This window comes from Zalophus californianus, chromosome 8 (assembly GCF_009762305.2).
Source record: "Zalophus californianus isolate mZalCal1 chromosome 8, mZalCal1.pri.v2, whole genome shotgun sequence".
Lineage (NCBI taxonomy): Eukaryota > Metazoa > Chordata > Mammalia > Carnivora > Otariidae > Zalophus > Zalophus californianus.
The window spans coordinates 116,026,264-116,047,954 of record NC_045602.1 but is presented as its reverse complement, the minus strand read 5'-3'; the positions used below and the strand labels follow the sequence as shown (position 1 = coordinate 116,047,954).

General features: G+C 39.4%; 1 protein-coding gene across 13 annotated transcripts in view; it reads left to right on the top strand.

Moving 5' to 3' along the window:
* The window catches only part of NCOA6 (nuclear receptor coactivator 6), a 104,185-nt gene that overhangs the window by 47,735 nt on the left and 34,759 nt on the right, over positions 1-21,691 (top strand). For 8 of the 13 annotated variants that reach the window (XM_027620958.2, XM_027620959.2, XM_027620954.2 and 5 more), the window contains 5 exons: positions 2,090-2,245; positions 8,569-8,691; positions 15,260-15,388; positions 16,058-16,927; positions 18,954-19,100. In XM_027620958.2, coding sequence (XP_027476759.2) covers positions 2,090-2,245; positions 8,569-8,691; positions 15,260-15,388; positions 16,058-16,927; positions 18,954-19,100 — 1,425 coding nt within the window. The remainder of the gene's footprint in view (positions 1-2,089; positions 2,246-8,568; positions 8,692-15,259; positions 15,389-16,057; positions 16,928-18,953; positions 19,101-21,691) is intronic. The other 5 variants (XM_027620964.2, XM_027620963.2, XM_027620961.2 and 2 more) reach the window with 5 other exon arrangements.

Sequence of the window (21,691 nt, the reverse complement as noted above, 5' to 3'; positions counted from 1 at the left end):
GATTTATGATGTTATCACCATATATAAGATTGTATTCTTGGTCCAAAAGTATTTTAAGTCAAATCTTCTCAAGTATGATGGAAGTTAAAAAACTTTTGATAAAATATAACCATGTTATAGACAAGGATTTTTTTTGTAACCATATCATGAATAGATAATACCATAAGCAAATTTGATGTTTGTCTAGACTTTGTATAAGATTCTAGTACTCTTTAGTTTGGCAAGAAGCCCTATAGCATCTGTAGTGGAACTAAGTTCCCTAGCTTCCTGTGTTTTGCTATTTGGAGATGTAAGTGTTATGGAAAGGAAATTGACCTGAGAATCAGGGGTGGATGTTAATGCCATCCATCTCTGATGCTGCTAGGTAACCACAGGATTCTAGGCAGATCACTTAGCCTAGCTTGGCCTCAAGTTTCCTCACCTGTAAAATAGACTTGGACTAAATATTGCCTAATCCTTTCTAAATTTCTGTGATTGTATTATTTCACTGCTTTTAGCAAGTAGTCTCTCTTTTCAACATTAGAACAAGTGAACTCCATGTTTGGATAAGTTCGCTTTCAATGTCAACCAATTTCATAGTGGTTTTGGAGCTGGAAGGGGCTTTAGACAATATGTAGGCACTTTCCTCTATCTGTAGATATATCGGATTTTGACAACACATACGCCTGTGTGACCCATTTTCTTTATATTGAAATGTATAACTGAATAGAGGATACCAAAGACTTAATTTAGCCAAGTTCCTAACAAGAGGGAAAATTATTTTGTCTTGGGTTGTTGAAAAAAATCGTTGTTTTTATCAGCTAACTGGGCCTGGGATTTACTTTCTATCTGTAAAACACAATTACAAGCAACTTTAACCTCCTCAGTTAACTTTGTATCTTCTTTTAAAAACATGTCTTGAAGTTTGCATTGACTTTTCAAACTTGCTGAAATGAATGTTTTCATATCCTAACTGAAGCTTCATTGTCAAATTATACTGTTTTTCCCTTCAGTGTGCTTCAGTGAAAATTATACTCTTATTTAAAGCAGGAAAAAAATTTTAAATCAAAGATAAAAAAGACTTAAACCCTCCTTAAATTAAGCATTTATAGGACATTAGAAGAAACGATTTCTCCCTGTCTTTATATCTTGCACAGAGATACTTGTTAATATTTAAAAATGAGTATAAACCAGCATAATCTGCATCCCATATTTTTATAGAATTTCACTGAAATTTGAGACTTAAATGTTCTCATGATGCCAGTTCACATACATTGAACTAAGTTCAAAAGTAGACCTTAGTCTATTCATTTAAACTTCTCTCTCTCTTCTCTCTTATAGTCCTCCATCTTACTGCTTTCCATGTATTCAGTGCATGTATCAGGTCCTTTGCTAGGTTTTTGGTATATATTTTCTCATTTAGTACTCACAATCTCATGAAGTAGATTTTTCACGGTTTTAAAGAAGAGAAGGGTGGGGCGCCTGGGTGGCTCAGTTGGTTAAGCGACTGCCTTCGGCTCAGGTCATGATCCTGGAGTCCCGGGATCGAGTCCCACATCGGGCTCCCTGCTCAGCAGGGAGTCTGCTTCTCCCTCTGACCCTCTTCCCTCTCGTGCTTTCTATCTCTCATTCTCTTTCTCTCAAATAAATAAATAAAATCTTTAAAAAAAATATAAAGAAGAGAAGAGTTAGTTTCAAAAAGGTTAAATAGGGGTGTCTGGATGGCTCAGTCGTTGAGCGTCTGCCTTTGGCTCAGGTCATGATCTCAGGGTCCTGGGATCGAGCTCTGCATCGGGCCCCCTGCTTAGTGGGAGGCCTGCTTCTCCCTCTCCCTCTCCCCCTGCTTGTGTTCCCTCTCTTGCTGTGTGTCTCTCTGTCAAATAAATAAAATCCAAAAAAAAAAAAAGGTTAAATAATCTGGTCATGGCCACTCAGGTGCTAAGTGGTAAAGCTGGGATTAGATTTGAAGTCTAGCTAATGCCAAAGACTAAGCTGTCACAGCTATTCCAAGTCAATGCTCTGTCTTGTTCTTTTGTTTTTGGTTTGTTTGTCCCATGTCTTCTGGTGGCTAAAAGATTACTAATATTATTCGCTTTCTTTCACGACCAAGAATCCAGCAAGCTAAAGGTACAGAAGGTGGAGCCCTGGAACAGTGTGCGTGTGACATTCAACATCCCCCGGGAAGCAGCGGAGCGGCTACGGATCCTGGCTCAGAGCAACAACCAACAGCTTCGGGATCTGGGGATTCTCTCCGTTCAGATTGAAGGTGCCCATCTAGACCCAAATCATAACAACAGTAGAACGTAGCATGATTTTCTGTGCTGCTTTGTCTGTTCCTCTCATGTTTCAGAATGCCAAGTAACTCATGTAACCTGCACTTCACATTGCAGCACCCTAGGATAAAGAGGAATTGAGGCTTCGTCTGGGTCCTGATGCTTCAGCATCCACAGTCTCAGACTCCGTTCCCTTGGCTGATTTTGTCAGTCTGTCAGATTGAGATTTTACTGGCACCCTGACCAGAAACTGATTTGTCTTTTAAAGAATATCTAATTTGATTAGCTTCCTTCTACCAAATAAGCTTTAGTATTTATTTCTTTATTCATCTAACAGAGATTAGGAGGCCTTGAATGGTCCTTTTTGTAGCAGTATTCATTTTTCAAATATTTTGCCAGAGTGGTCTTTTCAAAATGAAAATATGCTACACATGTGCACGTGTACACACAGCCTAAAACCCCTGCTCTGGCTTGCTGTCGTTCACAGAATAAGGACTAAACTTCTTACCATGACCTCATGGCCTTGTGTGATCTGACCTCTACCTTTCTCATCCAGTCTTAACTCATACACTTCTCCTCCTTGCTGTTTGTTCATGCCTCTCCAGCTTTGTTCTGGCTCCTTGAATTTGCATTTCTTCCTCCTGCCAAGGGCCCTTTGCACTTATGTTTTCTCTATATGGAATGTTGTCCCTTACCATTCCCCCTTCCCTTAGTTAATACCTACTCAGCCTTCGAGTATCAGCTTAAATCTTCTTGAGGGTATAGTTTCTGAACTCCTTGATGAAGTCAGTGTCCTTTATGTGCTCTCACAAAAGTCTTTTTTTTCCCTCCTTACATCATTTATGTAATGCTTTCATTAGAGCAATTATTTGACTATTACTTAATTCTCCCCTAGAATGCAAACTCCAACAGGGCAGAGACCATGTCTGGTTTTGCTCACTGTTGTGTTCTGCTTGCCTGGAACATGTTAGGTTCCTTAGTAAACATATGTTGAATGAAAACAAGGGAAGCACACACATAATAGCACCACTTTGCTTTAGCACTTGGCATACAACGATAAGTATAATATGGTCCTTGCTGTTATGAACTCAAAAGAAGCTCCTGACCTTGGTGAGGGAGACAAACCTGTGAGAGATCTAAGTACCAGGTATGGGGGAGCATAGAGGAGGTTAGAAAGGATTATATGTATTTTGAAAAATGGGGTAAATCCCATCATTTGATAAACAAGGGAATAGTGGTTTAAACAACAATCAGTCTATCATGAAAAATGTTGGATTATCTAAAAGGATCCAGAAAAGTAAAATTAATTCACAGCAATCTATAGGATATAGGATGAACTTAGGAAAACAATTTTTGGCTACAATAAAACTATATAGGCTGTTTATGTTTTATGTTTTTTTTTTTTTTTAAGAATTTATTTATTGGGACACCTGGGTGGCTCAGTCATTAATCGTCTGCCTTTGGCTCGGGTCGTGATCCCCGGGTCCTGGGATCGAGCCCTGCATCGGGCTCCCTGCTCACCAGGAAGCCTGCTTCTCCCTCTCCCACTCTCAATGCTTGTGTTCCCTCTCTCACTGTGTCTCTCTCTGTCAAATAAATACATAAAATCTTTAAAAAAAATTTGTATTTATTTAGGGGCGCCTGGGTGACTCAGTCGGTTAAGCGTCTGCCTTCAGCTCAGGTCATAGTCCCAGGGTCCTGGGATCAACCCCCACATCGGGCTCCTTATGCAGTGGGAGCCTGCTTTTCCTTCCTTCTGCCTGCCACTCCTCCTGCTTGTGCTTCTGTGCTCTCTCTCTCTCTCTGTCAAATAAATAAAATCTTTAAAAAAAAAAAGAATTTATTTGAGAGAGAGAGTGAGTGAGAGAGAGAGAGAGCACAGGTGGGGTGTTGGGGGGATAGGAGAGGCAGAGGGAGAAGCAGACTCCCTGCTGAGCAGAGAGCCCAATGCGGGGCTCAGTCCCAGGACCCTGGGATCATGACCTGAGCTGAAGGCAGACGCTTAACCGACTGAGCCACCCAGGCGCCCCAAAACTCTAAATGTTTATAGTCTCTGTTACCTATTTACGTGAGTTAAAAGGGCTTTGGAACTTTATGTGGTCGTGTTTTCTACTGGAGAAAGGAAACACCAGTTTCTTCTTTTAATCAGACCTATTTCCTGTAAGTTCTCTTTAAAAGGATAAGGTGCTGGCCTTTATTATAGCCATAAATTAAAGCATAGGTACCATCAAGGAAGTAAAATAGGTAACATATATTTTAAGAAATTATGAAATTCACTTACGGCAATGATTATCCCATTACAGAAGAGAGTTCTTTATTCTTTAACTTTTAGGATATACATGTGTATCCCAGGTGATCTCCTTTTCTCTCTCCCCACTCCCTCAGAATTTACGCAGGATTGAAAGTGGCGGCAGCACCTTTGCCTTTGTGAAACTGGTAGCTAGCTTATGTCTTAGTGCATCGTGAGAGGAGGTGTTGCTACCGCCATGGTGTCCGCTGCAGGGATGCAGGGAGAGGTGGTTCCCCGACAGCCTGTTTTCCATTGAAGAATACTCTCTGTACCCTTTCTTTCTCGAGTTTGGGCCAGGAAGTTGGGAAGACATCTTTTTTAAGGACATTTTGTGACCCCTCTATTCATTCATGGTGATTTAAAGCAGAGTCTGCAAACTCTTTCTGTAAAGGGCCAGAGAATAAATTTTTTTTGGCTTTGTGGGCCCTCAGATCTCTGTCACAACAATTCCAGTCTGGTTGTAGTGCAAAACAGCCATAAGCGTATGTAAGTGAATAAACATGGATGTGTTCCACTAACACTTTATTTAATTATACAGGCAGCAGGCTAGATTGGGTCCATAGGCCGAGGTTTGCCGACCCCTAATCAGCAAGTTTGGGACCCTGTAGTGTTTTTCCCTTGTGTTTCTTTGATACCAATTAGCTTATATGCAGTTGGCAAATAGGTGAATGATAACACTATAATGTGGAAATTGTGTGTGTTCATATAAAGAAGGCAAGGGAAGCTGGAATAGTGGGAACAGAAGGATGATTACAAGAAAAAAAGAAGACAAACTTAGCTGCTGCATAGGTGGGAGTCCTTTCAGCTCTATATCCAGATAATTAAGAATCAGAATTTATATTCAGATACCTTTCCTCAGAGATGCACCCCCAGACTAGCATGGCTCTTGGCTTGTGACAAGTTTCACTTCCTCCTGTGCCTGCTTTAGTGGCAGCCCCACTGGCTCAGAGCCCTTTGGCCTCTGCATTATTTCAGCACCTGTAACCAGGCATTTCCACTGGAAATGTTTTTGGATATGTTGCCTCCACCAGTTACTGTTTTTACTAGAACTCTAGTTACAAAGCCACATAGGTTGGTCCCAGCAACACTGTTTTTCCCATAAAATCTGTTATTTTCAGTGTGAGATTTTACAGAATGTGGGATTTTCTAGGAATGCATTCATCATACAGAAAAATGCCTGTAATTCTTTGTAAGGTTATAAGTTGACGATTCATAATATATTCACTAAATAGCTAATGAGTGCCTACCATGTATCAGACACCATTCTGTGTCATAAGGATATAATCAGGGTGGCCATATATTAAGGATATAATTAGGGTGGCCATATAATTAATCATCTAAATTGACACTTTTGAGAGTAAAAGGGATGCTATTAACAACTGTCCCCGAACAATAGGTATAAAGGAACTAGGGCAGATTTATGGTTACCCTTGTATGGGGATGGGAAAGGCAGAAAAGAAATCAAGTGAATGAGTAAGTAATTACATGGGATGTGCTTTGAAGAAATAACAAGATGTGATAAGGGTGACCTACCCTTGGATAAGACAATTGGAGAAGGTCTTTGGGGGCCTGTGACACTTAAGTTTACATGAAAATTGAGAAGTTGGCTTACATGAAAAGAGCAGGAGAACTGTTGTAAGCAGAGGGATCAACATGTGCAAAGGCCTTGAGGTGAGAAGCAGCTTTGTGTGCCTAAGAAACTAAAAAAAAAAGCCACTGAGGCTGAATCCTTATTACTGAAGGAGAAAATAGTATAGTTGAAGTTGGAGAGGTAAGCAAGGGCCACATCTGGGCTGTTAAATATGGTAGCCACCAGCCATATGTGGCTGTTGAGCGCTGGACGTGTGGCTAGTTCAAACTGACATGAGCTGTGAGTAAAATACATAGTGGATTTTGAAGACTTAGCACTCCCAAAAAAGAATGTAAAATATTTCATTAACTTTTGTATTAGTTGCATGTTGAAATAATAATACATTAGATGTGCTGGGTTAAATAGGATATTACAATTAATTTCATCTTTTTTTTTAACCTTTTTACTGTGGCTTCTAGAAAATTTAAAATTATATGTGTGGCTCATACTACATTTGTTTTGAACAGCACTGGACTAGATAGATCATTTAAGGCCTTTATATCCTGTTTGGAGGAATTTGGCTTTTATTTCTACAACAGTAGGAAGTAATAGAGCAGTTTGAAGCAGAGAACTGACATGATCTGATGTCCATTTCAAGAATAATCTTTCTGCTTACAGTGTCTTAGCAAGTTTGGTATATTAATAGTTCCTTCCCTTAATTGGAAACCCTCAAGATCTGTAGTCTCTTTTTCTTTCATTCCTGTCTCCCATAGGCAATTTTTTAAAAAGATTTTATTTATTTATTTATTAGAGAGAGCATAAGCAGGAGGAGGGGCAGAGGGAGATGGAGAGGGAGAAGCAGGCTCCCCGCTGAGCAGGGAGCCCGATGCGGGACTAGATCCCAGGACCCCAGGACCATGACCTGAGCCAAAGGCAGACACTTAACCCACTGAGCCACCCAGGTGCCCCTCCCGTAGGCAATTTAGAGCATCTTATAGCCCCTGGTAATCGGTGCCTTATTAGTAGGATGTTTATGCCCTATGACCAATCTACCTGCCTGGTTGAAATACTTCATACAGAAAGGTGACTTTATCAGTGACAAGACAGAGGAAACTACTGTGTCCTCATTAGCTTCCTGCTTTATCATCTGGCTCTGTAAACCAGGACCCCACAATATGGAAGGATTACTATCAGTGCAATGCTGCCTTTTGCCTCCTTAGCCACCAGCTAGCTATACTCTGTCTGTCCACTACGTGGTGCTGTCATCCAGAGGAACAAAATATTGGATTAAGTGCAGAAAGTATCCTGAAATTTGTTTCTTTTTATCATTTAACCAAGTAAAATTTAAGTTACCTCTAAGTTTAGAGTTACCTCTAATTAATTAGAACACTTCTAGTGATGTTACCTACCAGGATATTATGAGGTTCAAATGAGATAAAGTCTTGTAAGCATTAAAAACTGTACAGGGGTGCCTGGGTGGCTCAGTCATTTAAATGTCTGCCTTTGGCTCAGGTCATGATCGGGCTCCCTGCTTATGGGAGAGTCTGCCTCTCCCTATCCCTTCTACTCCCCCCAACCCCCTGCTCGTGCTTGCACTCAATCTCTCCCTCTCACTCTCTCAAATAAATAAAATCTTTTAAAAAAATAAAATAAAAATAACTCTATATAAATGTTGGTCTTATCATTAGATGTTGTAAAAGTAGATTAGTAGCAACCTATCTACTCTTCATTGTATGAATATCTCTAATGGATATCTATTTATATTACAGTTTTTGAAAGGGAAATGATATATTTTTTTAAGATTTTATTTATTTGAGAGAGATAGCAAGAGAGAGCATGAGCAGCGGCAAGGGAGGAGGAGAAGCAGGCTCCCTGCTGAGCAGGGAGCCCAACTCAGGGCTCAATCCCACAACCCCAAGACCATCACCCGAGCCAAAGGCAGACGCCCAACCGACTGAGCCACCCAGGAACCCCCGGAAAATGGTATTTTGTTCACAAATATTTCAGTGTCACTGTACCATCATATGTTCTTTCTCCATTAAACCTAGTCATATCTCTACCTTCTGATTATAAATTCCCAAAAGGTAATTTAGGATTTTGAGAATTTCTGAGAACATTTTCTTCCTTCTCACACACATAGACACACATGCACCCACACACTGAGCTAGTTGGAAATAGATATTCAGAGTTACAAGCTGTCTCCTGACACTATACATCATTAATGATTGCCTGTCTGCTGTATTGTAAGGATTGATTATGTTCTTCTTGTGCTTCTTGTAAGTAAACCTACTCAGATGAAGTTGAAGGAAGACCCATCGTATTGCACTTACCGTTTTTGTGATGGTAAACTTACCATAATTCAAAAACACAGAAAACTAAAGTTCTTGTATACTTATTTTTAAGCAACATTTGCATCTTATTCTGATGGTTTCCTTTTTATAACCTGTCATTTTCAGGGGAAGGTGCTATCAACCTGGCTTTGGCTCAGAACCGAAGCCAAGATGTGAGAATGAATGGACCCATGGGAGCTGGAAATTCAGTTAGGATGGAGGCAGCATTTCCCATGGCAGGTGGTCCAGGTGAGATCTCCCACTCAATTATATGACATTTTACTGGTTTGCTTTTTTTCCCTTTATTTGCTAATGTTTGATCATTTGGGTCCTGCAAAATAGGTGGAGATTTCTGGTACATCTCTGTTTTCTGGTTTAGGAAAGCATGATTTAAATCACTCTTAGGATAGAGTCACAGAGCATGGGCTCATGCTTAAAGGTAGATAGATGAGCACTGAGCTGTGCAGCAAACATTTATTGAGTTCTTTTTATAGGACAGGACCTCTGCTAAGTGTTAGAGATAGAAATGAATAAAATATTTTCTACCCTCAGAATGTTTATAACATAATGGAGAATGTAGCTTTTCAACTCACACTTACTCTGAGGCCGAGAATCTGTGAGCTGAGTTCTTGTGTGCTTATGTGGAATCTGAAGAAGTATGTGGAAGAATATGTGTTTTTAGGTATTTAGAATCTGAGAGAGTTATAAATTATTTGCAAACTTTTCCAGTAAAACTGAAATTTCTTCTTTAGAGATTGAGCTCAATATTCTGTGAATCACAAAATGTTAGAATTAAATTGGCTCTCAGGGTGCCTGGGTGGCTCAGTCAGTTAAGCGTCTGACTCTTGATTTTAGCTCGGGTCATGATCTCAAGGTTGTGAGTTGAAGCACCCTGCGTGAGGCTCTGCACTGTGCATAGAGCCTGCTTGGGATTCTCTCTCCCTCTGCCCCTCACCCCACTAAAAAAAGAAGAGGAATTGAGTTGGCTCTCATATATTTTATTTTTTATTTTTTGGTTAATCCCAAGCTTTATTTTTTTTTAATCTTTTAATTTTTTAATTCAATTAAAATACAGTGTATTACTAGTTTTGGAGGTAGAGGTCAGTGATTGATCAGTCTTACGTAGTACCCAGTACTCATTACATCACGTGCCCTCCTAAATGTCCATCATCCAGTTACCCCATCTTCTATTCCCCTCCCCTCCAGCAACCCTCAGTTTGTTTACGATTAAGAGTCTCTTAGGGTTTGTCTGTCTCTGATTTCATCTTGTTTTATTTTTCCCTCTCTTCCCCTATGCTCCTCTGTTTTGTTTCTTAAATTCTATATGAGTGAGATCATATGATGATTGTCTTTCTCTGATTGACTTATTTTGGTTAGCATAATACCCTCTAGTTCCATCCATGTTGTTGCAAATGGCAAGATTTCATTTTTTGATGGCTGAGTAATATTCCATTATATATATATACCACATCTTCTTTATCCATTCATCTGTTGATGGGCATCTTGGCTCTTTCCATAGTTTGGCTATTGTGAACATTGCTGCTATAAATATTGGGGAGTTTGGGTAGTTTATATGTCTAGGAATACATCCATTTCTTCCAGATTGCCTAATTTGTTGGCAAACAGTTGCTCATAATATGTTTTTATAATTGTTTGTATTTCTTCAGTGTTGGTTGTGATTTGTCCTCTTTCATTCATGATTTTATTCATTTGGGTCCTCTTTTCTTTTTGATAAATCTGGCCAGGAGTTTATCAATCTAATTAATTCTTTCAGAGAACCAGCTCCTAGTACTGCTTCTTGTTCTCTTTTTTGAGGTGAGTTTTTCCATCTTGTCATTCTTGCAGAAAGTGGTTGCTTTTCTATTTGTAGAGTTGTAGCTATTCTTTTCTTAGATCGCTGGTTGAGTTTGCAAGTGTTCAGAATGATTTAATAGCTATCTAGCTGATTTCCTGGAACCAAACAAAACTAAGGTCTCCTACTCCTCTACCATCTTGGGCTCTCAGTCCCAAACTTTAAATCTGCCTCAGGCCTTGCCATTGGCTCCCTTGCCACCTCTCGAGTTGGCTCTGATTTAAAGCTGAGGAAACTCCAGGGGCACCTGAGTGGCTCAGTCGGTTAAGCATGACCTTTGGCTCACATCATGATCCCAGGGTCCTGGGATGGAATACTGTGTCGGGCTCCCTGCTCAGCGGGGAGTCTGCTTCTCCCTCTCCCTCTGTCCCTCCCCCCATGCATGCACAAGCTCTCTCACTTTCTCTCTCGAATAAATAAATCATTAAAAAAAAAAGAAGAAGAAGAAGCTGAGGGAAACCCTGGAGCTCACAGAAAGGAAGCAGTTTGCCCAGGGTCAAGTAGCAATAGCCTAGTATCACAGATCTAACTCCCAGTCCAGTGCTCTTTTCACTACACTAGTGGCTTTCAAACTTTTTCTGCTGCAGGACCTTTTATTCAAATAAACCAGAAAAGCACACTGCTGTGGTTAAAGCATAGTAACCACCTGAAACTATACCCAGTCATTCACTTCCCCACTTACCACAGTACCTCTTGAAGAAATACAGCAGGATGGAGAGCATCAATTTATAAAGCCATTGTTCTGAACTGTAGCTGAAGACTTGGCCATATAAAATTGAAACTAGATTTTTATCCTAGCAGTGCCATTTCCTGGTTACCTCAAGCTAGCTATACCTCTCCAAGCAGCAGTTTCTTCACCTAAAAAAATGAAATAAAAATGTCTCCAATCTTTTGAGCTCATGCTTGAAGGTGGATGAGCCGTAAACCCTGAAGCTAACATTTACAGAGTTCCTATTATATGTCAGGACCTGTGCTATTGGGCTGTTATGGAATACCACATAGTAGATGTACAGTACCCAGCCTGGTACCTATAGTAGGGGGTCAGTAGTTAGAGTTCTCCACCGAAGTCTGAGCATTTGGTATTGTGGTAGCTTGATGAGAGATAATCAGTGATGCTATTGCCAGTACTAAAGAACCAGAGTGGGAAGAGTCTGGCCAAGTTGCCTATAGTTAGTGAAAGAATAGATCTAGGAAGAGGAGGACCAATAGAGGGAATGGCTGAAATTTTTCCAGAATTGATGAAAGATGTGAGTCCTCAGAAATCCTGAGCAATATAAATAAAAATAAATCAACATTTGACACAAAATTGTAAAACTGTAGAACATGAAAAAACAAAGAGAATGTTAAAAGCAACTCAGAATGAAAGACCAGTTATTTACAAATGACAAGCTATCAGATCATAGCTGATTTCTCAGCAGCAACACTGAAAACCAGGAAACATTGGAACAGTATTTTCAAAGTGATGAGAGAATAATTGACAGCCTAGAATTTTACACCTATTTATACTATAAAGAGTAGTATAAAATAAAGACATTTTCGAAGACACTAAGTGAAGTTACCATTAACAGACTCTTGCTAATTGAACTGCTCAAGAATCTACTTTAGGAAGAAGAAAATTGAATCTAAAATGGAAGAAATAAGGTTTGAGAAGGAATAGTGAGCTAAGTAATTGGTAAACATTGGATAAATCTAAGTATTGGCTCATTTAGCAATAATGATGATCACATGTTTATACTTTAAGTCAAGTATGTCTGTTGACAAAAGATATAATTAAAATAATAGAGGGGTGCCTGGGTGGCTCAGTCAGTTACGGATCTGCATTTGGCTCAGGTTGTGATTCCCGGGTCCTGGGATCCAGCCCTGCGTTGGGCTCCTTGCTCAGCAGGGTGTCTGCTTCTCCCTCTGCCCCTCCCCTGCTGGTATGTGCTCACACTCTCTCTCTCTCTCTCTCAACTAGTAAAATCTCTTAAAGTAAAAATAAAATAATAGAAATAAATGTGTAACTTATAAGCTCGTAGTGGAGGGGTAGAAAGGAAGGGCATGTTGGAAAAAAATCCAATAAAATTCAAGAAAATTAGGAAAATGGCATAGGAAAACACCATAGGAAAAGAAGGGGTAAAAAGCAGAGGTATCATAAAAAAAAAAGAAGGGGTATCATAAAATGATAAAATGAATCAAAATATATCAGCAATTAATAGTAAAGGTAAGTGTATTGTGAACACTGATAAAGAGTGATTCATCAGATTGAATAATCTCAGATTTAGTTATGTGCTCTTACAGGAAACACATAAAACATAAGGATTTGGCTCATAGTTAAAAGGATGGAATAAAAGATAATCCTGGTGAATATTAACCAAGAAAAGGTATATAACAATATTTTTATCAGATAAAACAGACTAAGATAAAAAGCATTACTGAGGATAAATAGGGCCACTTTTTGATGTAAAAGGAAATATTCATCAGGGAGCTAAACTTTTATTACATACTTAATAATCTAGCCTCAAAATACGTGAGGCAAAAGTGGAACAGGATTATATGGAGATATCACATCTTAGGGGACATATTAACACATCTGTGTTAGTAATTGATGTATTGAGCTTATTTTGAAAATTAGTAAGGATAATGCTTGAATAACATAAGTAAAATAGTTTGATATAATGGAGGTACATAGAAACCATGCACTAATAAATCAAAAATTTTTAATCTTTTCAAGCATAAATGGAACATTTATACAAATTCACTGTATTTTTCTAAAATCAAGTTTCAGTAAATAACAAGATATTGGTATCACACAGATCATGTTCTCTGACCACAGTACAATTAAATCATGGCAAACAATCAAAAAAAAACAGCTAACCAAAATATCCTGTATTTTTAGAAAATTTAAAATACGTTCTGAATATCCCTGATTTTTTTTTATAAGATTTTATTTATTTATTTGACAGAGAGAGACACAGTGAGAGAGGGAACACAAGCGGGGGAGAGGGAGAGGGAGAAGCAGGCTTCCCACCGAGCAGGGAGCTTGATATGGGGCTCGATCCCAGGACCCCGGCATCATGACCTGAGCCAAAGGCAGATGCTTAACGAATGAGCCACCCAGGTGCCCCTATCCCTGATGTTTTAAAAAGCAATCATGATGGACAGCAAAAAATATTTAAAATGGAATAATGAAAATTGTATGTACCGAAATTTGTGAGATGTAGCCAATACAGCACATGGAAGAAAATTTAAGCCCTCAGATAACTGTGTCAGAGCAGAACATGAACTGAAAATTAAGAAGCTAAATATCTGACCTAAGAATTGAGAAAAAGAATAGCAGAGTAATAATAATTTAGGAGGAAGGAAGTAATAAAGATAAGAGCAGAGATAAGTATTAAAAAAACAAAATGGAACAAAGTAGCAAAACCAAAGATGTTTCTTTGAAAAAACAATTAAAACTGATGAATACGGTAAAACAGAAAAAGAGAAGACATAAGCAATGTAAAGAAGGAAAAAAGTGTGTACTTCAAAAGGGTGAATTTTATAATATATTAATTATATCTAAAAAAATGGGAAAAAGTTGTGAATAACTTCATGCTAATAAATCTTAAAGCTTCATCAAATTAACATTTTTCTTGAAAATATAATTTAACCAAAACTGATTTAAGGAAACTTGAAAAATCTGTAACTATTTAAGAAATTGAAATAATTAAAAATTTGTATCCCTATGAATCAATTCGTATAACTCACAGGCCCAGATAGTTTTCCAGGTGAGTTTACTAAACATTTAAAGAACAGGGGCGCCTGGGTGGCCCAGTTGTTAAGCGTCTGCCTTCGGCTCAGGTCATGATCCCAGGGTCCTGGGATCGAGCCCTGCACCAGGCTCCCTGCTCAGCGGGAAGCCTGCTTCTCCCTCTCCCACTCCCCCTGCTTGTGTTCCCTCTCTCGCTGTGTCTCTCTCTGTCAAATAAATAAATAAATAAAATCTTTAAAAAAAAAAGAATTTAAAGAACAGATACAGATATTCTTCCAGAGCATAGACAAAGAAGAAAGAAGCTTTCCAGCTCTTTTTTGAAGTTATTTTAATCTTGATGCCAAAAATCAAAGAGACATGAAGAGAGGATAATATATTTTCACTTATTAATATGGATACTAAATCCTAAAAGTCTAATAGTATCAGAAATTGGAAAGATGTGGAACAAGAGTAGTTCTCAAACTGCTAGTTGGAATATAAATGGGCATAATGACTTTCTTTTTCCACTTTTTTTTTTTTAAGTTTATTTAAGAAATCTCTACACCCACCCCGTGGGGCTTGAACTCACAACCCCGAGATCTAGAATTTCACACTCTTCCCACTGAGCCAACCAGGCACCCCTGGCATAACCACTTTTGAGAACAGTTTGCCAATATCTAGTAAAATGGAAGAAGCTTTTTTACTTGAAACCTAGGAATTCTAAGTATATAGTCTAAAGACATGTCCAGAAGAATACATAACATTGCAAAATTGTTAAGAATGAAAATTGGGGCAGGGGGTGGGAGAACCTTAACTGTTCATTAGCAGAGTGAATGTATGGGTTCCATAAAATGGATCACCGTTATAGCAGTCAAGATGGATGGATCTCAAAAGGTAATATTAAGTGAAAAAGGAAACTGAAGACAGAGTATGATGCCACTTATACAAAGATTAAAAGCATACCAAAAATGCTATGCGGTTTACCTACATATGTGATAAAGATAAACAAACATGCACGGAACTATTAATCCCAATTATAAGGTAAGAGAGGGAGTGGAATGAGATTGGGAAGGAGTAGGAGGCTTCTGCTGTATCTACATATGTATCTGAAGGGAATGGGGCAAAATGTTAACAAGGTAGATGATTGGTACAGAAATTTTCCATATCTTTTTATATTCTTGAAATATTTTATTTAAAAACAAATGTTGTACCAGTTCCAGTACTCTATTCTAGGGATTTTCTTTTTCCTTTAGGACTAATAAGGATGACCAGCCCTGCCACAGTTATGATACCCCAGAGTGTAAATGTGTCATCTTCCTTGATGGCACCAGGCCCCAATTCAGAGCTGCAGCCCAGGACTCCTCGCCCTGCTTCTCAGTCAGGTAATGGCCTCTCCAATCTTTGTGGCTTGAAGAGGCTGGAACTCTTTGCAGAGTTTTCATTACAAAATTCATCTGTCTCTGGTATCAATTCCTAACTGCCCAACTTAAATGCCACCTTCTTTACAAAATCTTCCCTATTTCTTCAAGCTAAAAGTCAGCATTTCCTTCTCAGAACTTCTCATTCTCTTATCAGTTATAACCTAACATTCCTAAAAATGCTTTCCTTTGGCTACATACTTCATGGCAGAGAATTCTATAATAGGTAAGCGCAGCATGCTTTACCCTCCCTCCTAGAGATTCACAGTTAACCTATTGGAGGCACCGAACGTCCTGCAATGAAGAAACCTGTCTAAGCTGGTTAGGTTCAGTTGTTTTCCAAACCTAATTGACTATGTTTAATTTTGTTTTCTTATAATGCTAATGAACATAGTTCTCCAGGATACGCTTTGGAAAATACTGCTCTCCACATTTTATGTTTGGCTCTTCTATCCACTTTTGAACCATAAGCTCTTTCTAGACAACACTCATCTTTCTGTCATCTTGGCATGTTGCTTTGCATATAAAAGGTGCTCACAAACATCTCATTGAAGGTGCCAGGAGATTTACTACTGCTAATAGGATCTAGGTTGCAGTAATTTAATTATTGCTTTGTTAACTGTCTTTAAACAGATGCAATGGATCCACTCCTCTCTGGGCTCCATATACAGCCGCAGAATCACCCCTCAGGATCTTTAGCTCCCCCGCACCACCCAATGCAGCCTGTGCCCGTGAACAGACAGATGAACCCAGCTAACTTTCCCCAGCTGCAGCCGCAGCAGCAGCAGCAGCAGCCGCAGCAGCAGCAGCAACAGCAGCCACAGCAGCAGCAGCTACAGGCAAGACCCCCACAGCAGCAGCAGCAGCAGCCACAGGGAATTCGACCCCAGTTCACTGCCCCAACTCAGGTGCCTGTTCCTCCAGGCTGGAACCAGCTGCCTTCTGGAGCCCTTCAGCCTCCTCCAGCCCAGGGTTCTCTGGGCACAATGACTGCAAGCCAAGGGTGGAAGAAGGCTCCCTTGCCTGGCCCAATGCAACAGCAACTCCAGGCAAGACCATCCTTAGCCACGGTACAGACACCTTCCCACCCTCCCCCTCCATATCCCTTTGGCAGCCAACAAGCCTCACAAGCCCATACAAACTTTCCTCAGATGAGCAACCCAGGCCAGTTCACAGCTCCTCAGATGAAGAGCTTGCAGGGAGGGCCCTCCAGGGTCCCAACCCCCCTGCAGCAGCCCCACCTCACCAACAAGTCTCCTGCCTCCTCACCCTCCTCCTTCCAGCAGGGATCCCCTGCATCCTCCCCAACGGTTAACCAAACTCAGCAGCAGATGGGACCAAGGCCACCTCAAAATAACCCACTTCCCCAGGGATTTCAGCAGCCCGTCAGCTCTCCCGGTCGGAATCCTATGGTTCAACAGGGAAATGTGCCACCTAACTTCATGGTGATGCAGCAGCAACCACCAAACCAGGGGCCACAGAGTTTACATCCAGGCCTAGGAGGTGAGGAACACTGAAGCTATTTGTGTTGGTAAACTTGAGATAGATCTTAGTAGAACTTCAATATTTAGAGTTAATGGAGGGAGGATGTAATTATTTGGCTTTGTGGATATAGTGGTGACACTTAACTTAGTTAACTTGATACATTATGCAGCATCTTACTGGTTACATTTAAGCTAGCCCTCTGGATAAAAATGCAGGTAACTACATACAATATAGAGATTTCCATTTTGTTTTTCAAATTATTTTTGCTTGATCTTGGACTAGTAAATTAAGATGTCCAGAAGAAACATGCATTGTATTAACTTAAACTGCTCAACTGTTGGAAAGAAAAAAAAAAGATTATGCAGTAGAGCAAAAATGAAAAAAATACAGGGTCTTTTGGGGAAAAGTCCCTTCAACTTTCCAATTTTGATAATCTTAATAAAGTAGTAAGCATGGTATTTGTTAAATTTGATTAAAGTGTTAAAGGGGATTAAGTTCAGAAATCATTGACTTTTATAGTTTTATAATGCCAATGCCTGCTCCTTAGAGAGGGAGTTCCACCAGTTATACCTAAAGGAGATTTATTTATTTATTTTGTAAGGTGCCTCTTGTATGAAGAAAAAGCAATGGAGCTTAATGTGTGAGAGGTAAAACGATTACAGTAAAACTTATCCATCTCCATGTTTATTATTTATTCTTATTAATCATTGATCTAGTGCACATGAATGTGCTTGGAGCTTTTCAGTAAGGTATAGAGAGTGTCAGTAATACTGTCATCTGATAAACATGTCCCCACCAAAAGACACCCATTGCCTACCCAGAAAAAAACCCTTGCATCTTTAGTGCAACATAGCAAAGGCATGTTCTCATGGTTTCTGGTGAAATTAAGTTGCTCATCAGTCTTTTCACTCTCTTGTAATTAATTTTGCTGACTTGCAGGCTATGATATTTGAATCCTAAGAAGGTTTTAGAAAATGCAAGAATGTTTCAGCTCCAAACTTCACTGTTCTGGGCATCTAGCCCTGGATCAGTGGAAGCTGGGTAGTCCTTCCTGCAAATGTGATTACTGATTTAATTACAGTGGAAGCATGCAAATGGGGACTTGTCACTGCTAAAGAAAGGACAAATGCATATTTGTCTACAAAGTGTTTTTCAGGACACTGAAATTTGGTCCTTAAAAATAAGTGGATGAATACAAATTTTTTAAGTGAGTTTAGGTCTTGATGCTTTCATAGAGCAGATGATGTGCTCACCTAGGTGATCTGGCCACATCAAGGCCTATGTTATAAACAATGAGTGGGTTCTGAGATCCTCCTCCTTACAGATCTGTTTTCTGAAATTAAACCTTCCTATAAAAGGAAGTAATACCTTCATAAGATTCCATTAGAGCATGGCTTTTGGTACCATAGCTGTCGGAATTACAGCAAACCTTAAAAGGGGAAGGCATGATAATAATTTAATATTGCCTCACTTTGGAGCTCCTATGGATTGTTTCTAATCTCCTGTCTCTTCCCAAGAGATAAGCACAATACTGGGGGAAATTTTCTACAACAGAGATTGTCATCCATTTCCTTCAATGGAAAAAAAAAATCACCAATCATTAATATCAGGACCCAGCTCTTTGTTTTATAGTATTTCTGATCAATTTGTTTGAATATGAAAGAATTTAGTATATTCCTTTGGTGCCTGTGTTAAAGTATGTAAAGTTTTGGGGTCTGTTGTATTATAGTGAAAAGTGAGCCCTAAACCTTGCTGTGACGTGGCCTCAGATCACATTTAGGGAGCAGATTGCCATCTCTTCCTTGGCATGTTCTAAGTGTAAATTTTTTAGTATTTCTTTTTCATTTTGACAATGCTCATGTAAGAGATTGTGTTGATTTTTTTAACCATCTTTCCCAACCTTATTATTAAAGATCTTACCAGTGTGACAGAGAGAGCTAAGCCAGTGGAGACTTCATGCAGCTCATCCTTCCTTATTCATTCCACATCTAAGCAAGAGTATAAATTTGCTAGGTAACTGCCTTACTCATTGTTTTCTATTAAGGAATGCCTAAACGCCTCCCACCTGGCTTCTCAGCAGGACAGGCCAATCCGAACTTTATGCAAGGTCAGGTGCCTTCGACCACAGCAACCACCCCTGGGAATTCAGGAGCCCCTCAGCTGCAAGCAAATCAGAATGTCCAGCATGCAGGTTTGTTTTCTGTGCTTTATTCAGCCAGCATTTATTGAACATTGTGTGCTAGATACCATGATAGACAATAAAAATATACAGATAAATATAAGTCCTGGTCCTTCCCCTTAATCTCAAACCAAAATTATTCTTTCAGGGCAATAACTGATACCGCAAATGTAGATACAGTGTCTTGGGATCCTAAAAACACCTAAGGAAAGAAAATGAAACTTGAGTTTGAGCAGGGATCAGCATTTATTTTTTCCTGTAAAGGACTCCAGATAGTAAATATTTTAGGCTTTGCAGATTATATGGTCTCTATTGCAACTACTTAACTCTGCTGTCATAGTACAAAAGTAGCCATAAACAGTAGGACAGATGAGCATGGCAGTGTTCCAAACACTGTTTGTTTAGAAACTGGCTGTTGATTTGGCCCATGGGCCATAGTTTGCCAGCTCCCGAGTTAATAAAAGGGCAAAAGACATTTCTGGAAAGGAAGCTATAGGTACAGAAGCACAGAGGCACATGGCATTTTGGGGAAACTGCAACTTTTTAAATCTCTCTATAGTACACATTAGCTTTGTTTATGCAGAATGTTTAAATTCTAGTTTACAATGTGGTGTTTGAAGACCAGACTTCAATCAGTATAGATTTAATGCCAACAGTGTATTGTATATAAGAAATTTTGGAGAAGAAATAGGATGGAGCAGAATGGCTAGAAAGAATTTATAAAGCAGTGTTATATATGCCCAGACTTTGTGTTCCTTGTTACTTAGGTACCACATGACTAATCTTATCCTTTCTCATTTAGGCAGTTTGGACTGAAGTAGCACAATTAGTTTCTGTGGAGAACTCCCCATCCCCACTTGGAGTTAATTTAGTTATGTGGTTGCAGCTTTAATTGTGAATCACTAAAGAACAAGAAAGTTCTAACTACCTCTTAAAGGGTGAGAGAAGAGTAGAGCAAACCACTTGGCTTTCCCCATCTGCTAATGCAAAACTGCATTCCTGAGTTTTGTGAATTCATGAGTTTTGTAGAAGTTATAAAACAGTGATAAAATCATTCATAATTCTTCCACCCAAGCACCAGCTATTTCTTTTTATGTGGTGCCTTCCACATGCACATATTGTTTAGATTTCCCCATTTATCCTAAGATAGTTCTACTCTTGTCTCTCATTTTCTGTTCTCTTACCCTACTTTATTTCTCTTGTGAGCTTTTACTTTTTATTTTTCTTTTATTATGTTATGTTAATCACCATACATTACATCATTAGTTTTTGATGTAGTGTTCCATGATTCATTGTTTGTGTATAACACCCAGTGCTCCATTCAATATGTGCCCTCTTTAATACCCATCACCAGGCTAACCCATCCCCCCACCCCCCTCCCCTCTAGAACCCTCAGTTTGTTTCTCAGAGTCCATCGTCTCTCATGGTTCGTCTCCCCCTCCGATTCCCCCCCCTTCATTTTTCCCTTCCTACTATCTTCTTCTTTTTTTTTTAACATATAATGTATTATTTGTTTCAGAGGTACAAATCTGTGATTCATCAGTCTTACACAGTTCATAGTGCTCACCATAGCACATACCCTCCCCAATGTCTCTCACCCAGCCACCCCATCCCTCCCACCCCCACCACTCCAGCAACCCTCAGTTTGTTACCGGAGATTAAGAATTCCTCATATCAGTGAGATCATATGATATGTATCTTTCTCTGATTGACTTATTTCACTTAGCATAAATAATACCCTCTAGTTCCATCCACGTTGTTGGAAATGGCAAGATTTCGTGTTTTTTTTGATGACTGCATAATATTCCATTGTGTGTGTGTGTGTGTGTGTGTGTGTGTGTGTGTGTGTGTGTGTGTGTGTGTGTGTACACCACATCTTCTTTATCCATTCATCTGTTGATGGACATCTTGGCTCTTTCCATAGTTTGGCTATTGTGGACATTGCTGCTGTAAACATTGGGGTACATGTACCCCTTCGGATCACTACATTTGTATCTTTGGGGTAAATACCCAGTAGTGCAATTGCTGGGTCATACGGTAGCTCTATTTTCAACTTTTTGAGGAACCTCCATACTGTTTTCCGGAGTGGCTGCACCAGTTTGCATTCCCAACAACAGTGTAGGAGGGTTCCCCTTTCTCTGCATCCTTGCCAACATCTGTCATTTCCTGACTTGTTAATTTTAGCCATTCTGACTGGTGTGAGGTGGTATCTCATTGAGGTTTTGATTTGGATTTCCCTGATGGCAAGCAATGTTGAGCACTTTTCCATGTGTCTGTTAGCCATTTGGATGTCTTCTTTGGAAAAATGTCTGTTCATGTCTTCTGCCCATTTCTTGATTGGATCACTTGTTCTTTGGGTGTTGAGTTTGATAAGTTCTTTGTAGATTTTGGATACTAGCCCTTTATCTGATACGTCATTTGCAAATATCTTCTCCCATTCTGTCAGTTGTCTTTGGTTTTGTTGACTGTTTTCTTTACTGTGCAAAAGCTTTTTATCTTGATGAAGTCCCGATAGTTCATTTTTGCCCTTGCTTCCCTTGCCTTTGGTGATGTTTTAGGAAGAAGTTGCTGTGGCTGAGGTCAAAGAAGTTACTGCCTGTGTT